General features: G+C 36.3%; 1 protein-coding gene across 1 annotated transcript in view; it reads right to left on the minus strand.

Moving 5' to 3' along the window:
- Positions 1 to 5,939: 5,939 nt before the first annotated feature.
- Positions 5,940 to 10,018, minus strand: part of hopx (HOP homeobox) — a 10,216-nt gene continuing 6,137 nt past the window's right edge. Inside the window, exon 2 of the mRNA XM_015035740.1 lies at positions 5,940 to 6,637. Within this exon, the coding sequence (XP_014891226.1) occupies positions 6,560 to 6,637 (78 nt within the window). The 3' untranslated portion in view covers positions 5,940 to 6,559. The remainder of the gene's footprint in view (positions 6,638 to 10,018) is intronic.

Here is a 10,018-nt window from a genome sequence, read left to right on the forward strand (position 1 = left end):
TGGTTTTCAAATTCAAATTCAAAACTACTTTATTAATCTCAGAGGGAAATTAAAGACCAGTGTATGAGGTGTACAATGGCTGCTGGAAAAGACAAGTATTTTATTGTTAACGTACCATTCAGAAACCACAGTTTGTACAGTTAAAAGGTCACCTATAAACTGTACCGCTGTCTTAGAGTTTCACAAAGATCCCCACACAATAAATCTCATGCATCTATTTCTGGGAATGAAACTTTGAATTGCTGTAATTTCATGATTGAAAAATATTGCCGCTTTAAATTTCTGAGCTTCGTGCAGAGAAATCAAATCCCTCAGAAATAAAACATGTCTCTCTCCGCAGGCTGGAAGCAGGGATCCACGTGGTTTTCCCTCCGCTGCTGAGTTTTTATTAAAACCATGTGTTTCAGACTTTGCACAATGCTGCTGTGGTTCTCTCAGAATATGTGAATTACTAGATCGAATGCACAACAGTTTGTATTGCTTTACGTTATGTTTTTCCCTTTCAGTTCTTTTTTTTTAGCTGTAAAAGTGAGGCTACACAATTCGGGAAAAAAAGTCTGATTTCATCTATAATGGCTACATCGAATTATCCTCAGAAGAAACTAGATCTATATTTGTTAATCTATTATTCTCATACAACTGAAATTAGTTTCAATTTTCACCACATCTAATTTCTAAGAGTTGTTTATGAATGAACTCTGTTTTTATCCCTCCTTATAATTCAACAAACCTTGTATGTTACTATTACAACAACAAACCCAGAACATTTTCACTATCCAGGCCAAACAAAATGAAATCAACCCCTCCAGATCGCTGTTGTAGCTGCAGTCACCACAAAGCTGGAAACTTGAGGCTCTTAACTTCTTGAGTTATTTAGATTTTTTTCCCCTTAACGCTGTGTGTGTGGGCTACTAGAGATGTTTTCTGGTCATTTCTTCATTACATTTTTAAACATATAAAGTGAATTTTATTGAAAATGTGTTAGCAATCTTTCTTTCATTGCCATCTAGAGTAAGCCAGACAGTATCTAGGATTAGATTTAATAATGAGTTCCGTAACAATTGATGATGTGCAAACGCATTTGCAACTTGTTGAAAGAAAAAAGAAAACATTGTTTTGCTGTGCACAAGTGACACAATTATTAGAAGATTGAGCAATCAGTTTTTATTATTCTAACTGTGAGAAATGAGAAAAACTTTGATACAGAATGACATAGATGTGCACCAGAAAGCAGAGCTTTTGAGAAAATAAGTCCTTACATTGGAGGGCATAACAGCTTGGTTAGGGTGGAGAAACAGGAACTTTCTCCCAACAAAAGGCCCTTCAGTAAATTTTCCCAGAGCGCTGAGAAACTGGCAGCAGCAGCTCCACATGATGCTGCTGCTGCTGTGAGTTTGGACTAATAAATCTGCCGGGTTTCACCTTCTAAACTCGAGTGAGTTTTTTCAATCAGCCACTGTTTGTGCTGTAAAATAAGAAAGAGTAATTGTAGGATGAATGGATGTTATGGGGAGATTTCTGAACACAGTAGGTGTGGCATTAAAATAACTCAGGAAAAGTGGCAACTGAGTTGTTAGCAACTAATTCATCCAAGTTTGGCCAAAATTTTATAATTTCAGAGAATGGATTTTTTTATGTATATCTACAGTTGAAACATTTTACATATACACTGAATAAAATGACACAAACTTATTTCTTTCTCATCGTCTGAAGTTAAATCAGACAAAACTTTTCTGAACTAAAATTACCAAAATTATTTCTATTTGCTAAAAGTGAGAAATCTTTTTCACTTGACCTGAGTGTAAAAGTCAAACCAAACGTCCTTTGGGTTTTCTTACACAAACGTCTCACAGTAGTTTGCTGAAGTTCTGGTCCACTCCTCCTGACAGAACTGCTGGAATCGAGTCCATTTTGTCAGCAGATTTCAGATCTTCCCACAATTTCTCCACAGGACTGAGATTTGTGATGTCGAAACAAAAACAAAGTTATTAAAATTAACAAGAGCTACCAAGACAATGAGAACTGAAAATGGGAAAACATTTTTATTAACTGAAATAAGTAAAAATAGTAAATAGTGGGGAAAAACTATAGCTAACTGGAACAATAACATCCATTTATAAGACTAACTAAAGCATACTGAAATTATTAATATAATATCCTTAGTTTTCATGCTTATTACCCAATCAATAATCAAATACAATATTTTTTGAATGTGCACCAAAAATTTACCAAAATAATAATCATAAAAAACTAAAACTACTACTATACCTAATGAAAACTAGACTAAAACTAAATTATATTTAATAAAAACTATTAAAGACTCTAAAAGATTCTTCGGCTGCACAATCCTCTTCCTGATATGTTGGGCGGTTTCTTTAGACCTTCCCATTGTGTCAAACAAGAAAGCAGTGAGTGTTTCAGGTATGGCCTTAAAACACACCCACAGGTGTGACTCAAATTAACTCAAATGTTTTATTTAACCTATCAGCCGTTTGCAAGAGGAAACCCAAAAGGTTTGACGTGTGCCTTTCAGTTTAAAACTCAGTTATCTCTTTTCTAAAGAAAATTCTCACTAAGTTTCTGGCATTTTGCAAATAGAAATAACAAGAAGAGTTTGGTCAGTTTTCTGACTTTTTTTCAGTGTATGTAAATATCTGGTTTAGCCATTAGCACATACAAACCAATCATGCCATTGTTTTACAGTCTGTGTTTGTTGAGTTATTTTAACATAGTCAAACTCTGCTCAGCTAAAACAGAATGGTAGCTTTGTAGACATTTGAAACCCAACCAGCTGCAGAAAATAACTTGATGACAAATCAGGAAATTCACAGATTAAATTTAGTCTGTGTGGGTAAAGCGGCCTGATCTGTGAAGTCAGGCGGAAAGAGGCTGATGCAGGCTGAATTCAGCAGATTCCTTGCTGCTCTGCAGAAATCTCTTAGCAGCACACAAAAACAATCCACTCCTACTCTGTTCACACTCGTCTCATCACATCTTAATCAAGTTACATCATTGGACCAAATCTGTCTCAGCTTTGACCTCCGGTGTTTAAACATTTAAAAAGAGGTTGTCAAAACACAAGTACTTTTCATTCATGATACAATTTTAAGTGACTGCTCTAAAAATTCCCACGTTAAGCAACCCACCAGATCTAATTCTTTCACTTTTGGTAAAGTTTGTCTTTGAGAGTAAATCTGGAGATTAGTTTCATGTTGTGTCCTGTTTGCTAACTGCATTATAATCTTCATAGGATTATAATGAATATTCTATTTACAGCAACTTTCTTGAACATTACAACTGCAAATTTTGCTTATTACCATTTAAATAACTCATGCTCAGCCAGATTGAACAGTGAGCATTAATATTCAAGTTCTGCCACACATTTTCTATTGGATTTAGGTCTGAATGGATCTTTCTAATACATGAATACACTTTATTCTGCCAGATGTTAATGTGTCAGAAGAAAAGGTGAAAGGAGGGGAAGGGAAAGTTTAGAGAAGTGTGATGATGAATGTTTTGGAAACAGTGGCGCTACAAAAACAGAGCCTGCTCAGAATTAGACATGAGAACACCCGAGGGACGGCTAGTGTTGAATCATTTAAAAATACCTAAGAGAGGCTGAAACAGATTGTGCAGAGGATGGAAATATGTTGTAAAGGAGAAAATAGAAAAGGAGGAGAATCCTTTAAAGATAAGGTGAAATTACTGCATTCAATTCCACAACAGCAAAATATGTGACTCCTGTTGAAAAATGCAGCTGCAGTTTTTATCTGCAGGACATAATGTGAGTTCACTGCTTTGATTACATGCAGTACACCAAACCTGCAGCATGCTACTGATGTACTGAATTAGGCTCTTCTTTATTTCTCCTTGAACTTAAGTGTCAAGGTGAAGACTAACTGATTTTCCTTCACAAGTGGAGCATTACGGCTTTCTCTGTAATGCTCCAATATAACTCTACAATAAATTTATTTGGGTTTATTTCAAATGAAACTGGAAAAAGAGGAAAAAGCAACTAAAAAAGAAAGAAAGGGAAGTAAAGCAAAAAAAACTTTAGGGTACATTCACATCCATGTTTATTCCCCTTTAGTCAAACTCTTGCTAATTTGCCTAGAAAGTCCAGTTTGTTTGGAGAGTTTTTACAACTCAAATGCATGTGAACACCAAGCGGACCAGAGAGGGCTCCAAAAGAAGGAAGAGAACTACAATGCAGGGCATTCTGGGTAATTACAACCAAAACAAACATTAGAGTCTGGCGCTAGCGAGAGAAATGGGTTGTGGTCTTTTACCAAAGACAAGAGAAATTGAACAACCGCTGAAATCTCAATTTTTGTTTACATTTTGCAAACTAGGAAGTTCTTTTGTCATGTCTTCTTTGGAGGTGTTCATCTCATTTCCGTCAGGAGGTTTTGGTGCAGCGCCCCCACAGAACAGGGGGAGAAACAGGTTTTTCAGTTAATTATAGAAGAGAGGGGAAAAGGTTTTATTGAATAAAACAACAGCTTCTTAAACTGCAGAAAGAGAGAGAGAAAAAATAGAGAACCAAGAAACCACAATGACACATAACATATGGCACCAACTGAGTCACTGAAAAGCACAAGGTATTAATAAATACAAGATGTATTTAGAGGCAACCGCAGAAGAAAAATATTCCATTTAACCCTGAAAGCATTTAGTGATGTTAAGCAATCCAAACTGTGAGATTAAATCTATGATTTATGAGAGAGCAGAGGGGGCGGGGGGTCTTGAGATATGTAATGTGTTTTCATCAGGGAATATAAAAATGTGCTTGTTCTTCAGTGGGTGTGACATTTTTTTACACTTGGTTGAAGAGGAAAAATCCCCTGGGCTCACTAAACATCACACTGTGTGTTCAGTCAAAATGAGGAGTAAAAGCCTATATGATATGAGAGCGGATGAGTGCTAATAAGCTCATAGCACCTTTGGAAAAGCTGCTCTGTGAACAGATCTGTTGCATGTTGGTCGTTTGTTTTATTCAAGCTCAGCAGTTTCCCACGATCGGCGAGTGTGTGTTTGTTTTTGTGTTTTACTCCAGGCTTGTTCAGTGGAAAGATCATTCTCTCTTACATCACCTTCTGGCTCTTTAGAGAACAGTCGAGGCTTTATAATGGGTTGTCTGCGTTTGAAACCTCTAATTTTCTCTTTAAAGGGAACCTATTACGGAAAATTTTACATTTTACACATTTTTGTACTTACATTTGGGTTTCTGCTGCTTCTAAAAACAGCCAAAGAGCTTTAAAAACACCCAGCTGTTTTTGCCAATAAGTTCATGTTTTTCTTTTTGGTATCTGGAAAATTAATTGTTTCAAAAACCTCTGGAATGTAACGTCACCAATCAGCAGGCACTGCCCATCACCTAGCAACTCCAGCAAAGCACAGCCTGTTACCTAGCAACCGAAACTGAGCTCCAGAACGTTTGGTCAGCTCGTTTTACCTTTGTATTCGCTGTACAATGGCTGCTGGAAAACAATGTTTCGGCTGCATTCTTGTTGATTGTGCAGGAGACTCTACTTCTGCTTTTCAAAGCTGTGTTATTGTATAATTGATCATCTGTTTGCAGTTATTTTCACGTGTGGTTGTAAACCTTGACTTGGGGTGGCGTGACCAGCAGCTTAGTTGGATTTAAAGTGATAATATATATATATATATATATATTATTGTATTTTGATTGATATGTATTGATTGTACTGATATGCATTTTCATGTATAGAAATGTTCAACCAAGGACTGGGGTTGCAAATTAGCTGCAGATACATGCTCTGGGTGCAATGCATGAGTTACAGACTTATTCTGTCCTGTTTGTTTAACCATTGTCACGGTTAAATAAATGGGTAAATAAAATTAAATGAAAGCAGCTCAAATAGGCAGAACTGACCTAAGAATGATAAAAAATGCAATAAACATTTCCACATCCTTTTTTACAGCATTCAGACTTTTCCACACCATATCACTTTATTTCTAAAGCACTTAAAATACAACATAGCAGCTGACCGAAGTACTGTACAAAAATAAAAACATAAAACAGCAATAAAAAAGGAGTCAAAACATCACAAATATGAGGAAGGAGTGCAACATTAAGACACAGACGCTAGCTTTAGGGAATAAAGGGAACAAATTACATCACCTGCACTGGTTTAACCCGTTGTTTCCCTCACCGTCTCCATGGTAACGTTCCAGATTAAACCACATATGTTTCATATGTATTGTAAAGCAGTGATTCTCTTATATCTTTTTACTGCAGAGACCAACTAAAAAACAAAAGCAAGCACTTCATCCTCCCTCCATTGTATAATCCTGCTGCATCCTGTCAAATGTAAAAGCAAATTCCTTCCACTTACAATAACATCATGTTTATTTATGTAAACAAGGCAGTTACAATGGCACACCAACAACTTCATATTCTGCAAAGACAAAGGAGCTAGATACAAAAAGGAGGGATGGACATATGGTGAGGCGAAGAGAAAAGGTAGGTCACCCCGTTGAGGAGGAAGAAGGTCAGCTAAGAAGAGTTTGTGCATCAGAAGGAGGTCAGAAAATCTCAGTCCAACACTGATCCAATTGTTGGTGGTAGACCCTGCTCCTTCCTCCACTTTTCTATGCGCAGCTTGAACCATCTCTGTGGGAGAAAAACAGAATGAGGAAGTTGTTAAAGCAGGTTGCAGGTTTTTTCCAGGGGCGCTGAGGCTGCAGAGCCTGAACAACCAGAACAATGACGCACGCTGAAATCTATAGCAATGACATGATAGTTACACAGTTGGACTTGATGTGCTGCCAACTAATGAATTTAGGTTTTATCTAAACTGATATTTATACAGAGGCCTCATGCTGCTTTTGAATGCAAACAATATCGAACCTGAGAACAAGGTGAATGCGATTCCCAAACTGGGAACCTAACCAGTTTGTTTCTGATTCAGCCCTTCAAGAAAGTCACATGAACTAAACAAACACTATACAGGAAACTTAAAGCTGCAAAATAAATGACGGAAAAACATGCCTTTAATTTGAACACGGATCCCCTGATTGAAAATGAAACAAAAGGTTTTGATAGCCAGTTTGAGTTTAGTCTTTATTATGTTATATCATAATTACAACAAACTGAGTACATTAGCATGGTGAGAAATAGCCTACCAACATCTTAGTCAATGCATTTTACATTTAGTTTAAAATTTGTTTTTTGAAAATTGCCATTAGGCTAATGCTAAAAATAGCATCTTTTTAGTATGCTAATGGTAGCATGGTTTATTTGATAGTTAGCAGTTCGATTTTTTGATGCTAGTTATACCAAATTGATCTTTTGACAAGATTCATTATTTATAGTCTGGCTTCCTTGTGTTGAGTAAAATTAATAAATGAATAACTGTGCTAATAACATTAGCACAGTAATATATTTGATGTAGAAAGTGGACATTTACCATGTACAGATTAACATGCTAATGTTAGCAAAGTAAAATTCATGTTTTGGAAAGGTTTTAATTAGCACTTAGGTTTTAGCATGCTAGCACTGTAGAAATGGGCAGCAGGTTCAGCCTGTGCATGCTATCATGGTAACATTTAGACTTATGTTATGGAAATGCAGCAGTCAGTGGTGAAAGTTTAGTATGCTAACATTTGCATTGAATCTGTGGTCATTTTGTTCAAAGATGACATTAAACATTTAAATTTTTTGCATAACTTAGTATCAATTATCACACTTATGTTACTACAATGTAACTTTTTTGCATTTTATTTTTCATTTGCTTTAGCTAACAGCACATTTTGTGTTTTTTATTGTTATGTGTTAGCTTGCTAAACTCAAACTGACGTCTGCAAAAGTTACAGTATTCCTACATTTATGTTTTGTTTTTTTTACTGAATATGTTCATCAGCATAGCATTCATATTCACAATATCACTTGCGCTGAACTCAGGAAACTGGTGTTCCATTTGTTGAATTTAAAATGCGTTGTAAACTGCAAATTGTGAGCTTTAGTCCAACAGTTGTTGCACTCTGACCACTCAGCCAGTAAGTGCCCCATTAAACTCTGACCAGAGGATGACTGTGCAGGGCCTCAACATGCACCCTTGACCTACTGCATTGCTGCTCTGCACTTCATGTTGTCAAGGGATTCACAGCACTGCTGACGTAATCTTGATGACGCCAAGGGGAAAGGAAGGATACAGTTCTCTGACAGAAGACTGGTTGTTTGAGCTGTGCGTCTCACAGGCGGGACATTTTCCACGTTTTGTACTGAAAACACACGAGGTTCTCTTCTGAAAGTCACTTGGGAATAACACTAACGCAAGCCCCTGAAGCAATTCATGAATAGTCTCCAACTGTGCAATCCGGTTCTTTCAAGTGCAAATTGCTGCCTTTGCACTTTACTTTACATTTTATAAACTCCAGCAGCAAACTTTAGCAATACTGCCTAGCCTTAAAGTAGATTGTTTGTTTGTTTGTTTTTTTTGCTACATGGTTTGCATTGAATTACATAAGTCAACTCTAATGCTGCAGCAAACAAGACGATTTGTGCCAGAGTTTAAACATGCACCAAAGAGGCCAGAACATGTAAATATAATTAATGTGAAATGGGAGTGGTGGTTGGGTTGGGTTCCTTTAACTAAACCCTCCCCAAATGCTTGCTTTGTTAACAAACACAAAACCCTGTACAGGAGGGGTGGCAGGAGGAAAAGAGGAGTTAAGTCGGGTCTTTTGATGAGGGGCCAGACCTTTACCTCATCCTGCCTGGACCGGGCTTCCCCGTCAGCTCAGCCTCCCACCTTTGTGTACAGTGAATGGAAACACAGAAAGGGTTGGATTACAAGCCTCCCCGGCCACATAATTAAATGTTTCTGATGTAATAGGCTGAAGATTAGGCCTGGTAGTTTTAGTGGTTTTAAGCTTTCCGTGTTTTGTTTTGTTGTTTTTTTAATTTTCTAAGCTTTTCCTTTCCTACATTTATCTTTTTTTAAAGGATCACAGCTAATCAATGCCAGACTTTTCATTTATGCAACACTGATACTGTATTGTAATTGGATAATGGAAAGATTCTTCCACACCTAAATTTATTGATTCATTAGAGAAAAGAGAAAAGTGCAACAAAACAAACCTTTATATTTGCATGTTTGTGCCAATCCTGCAACAGCTCTCTTATTAGTGTTTTCCCTAGCAGCTCAAAAATAAAACTAAATGTGTCACAGAACTGTATTTTTATATACATGTATATTTTTATGACTTTAGAAAAATATTCTAGAACACTTCATAGGGCATGCTCATGTAAATAGGAAGTTTTTACATGCAACTGCTGCAGCAAAATGTCACAACGGTGTCCAAACCAGCTCTTCATTGCAAAACCACAAAATCTTGCAAAGTAGTTTTGGTCTAGTTTCTAGTGCAAATGTCCCACTAGAAATAAGACAAAACTAACTTACAAGTATTCAGTGAGACATAGCAGCTTCTTCATCATATAAATACTTCACAGATGCAAAACAGTAAAAGACTAAATTAAGACTATTTAGAGCTGAGAAAACGTATATTTTATTCTGCCAACCAAACCTAGTAGGTTTCCTGCCTCAGCAACACATAATTGTTTAAATCTGTGTTTTTTTTTCAGCTCATTTATGCAAATTGAGTCACTGCAGCTGACTTCCCTCAAGTCATCAGGAAGTGCATTATTTATGCAGGTGTCCAGGATCTCCCTCTGTGGGTATTAATAAAATAAGAAAAATATAAGTCATGTCAAGAATAATGTCTGAATAAGCAATAAATCTATTAACTACATAATAGATTAAAATGAGCTCGATAATCCCAAAAATCCTCACTGGAATTATCATTCATATCTTTTTAACTGGAATTTTGTTTGCAAATGCTTCATAATCCATTATATTTATGGATTGTGTTTGGTTTGGATTTTTATTTTATTTATTGCTTTTGGTTGTTTTGTTTAATTATTTTGGATTTTGCCACCTTCCTAAAATGACAACTTACGTCATTTTTTGACAAATGAGATTTTTTTTTTTTT

This window comes from Poecilia latipinna, unplaced genomic scaffold, assembly GCF_001443285.1.
Source record: "Poecilia latipinna isolate Pla-1442-1.1 unplaced genomic scaffold, P_latipinna-1.0 Scaffold347, whole genome shotgun sequence".
Taxonomy (NCBI): Eukaryota; Metazoa; Chordata; class Actinopteri; order Cyprinodontiformes; family Poeciliidae; genus Poecilia; species Poecilia latipinna.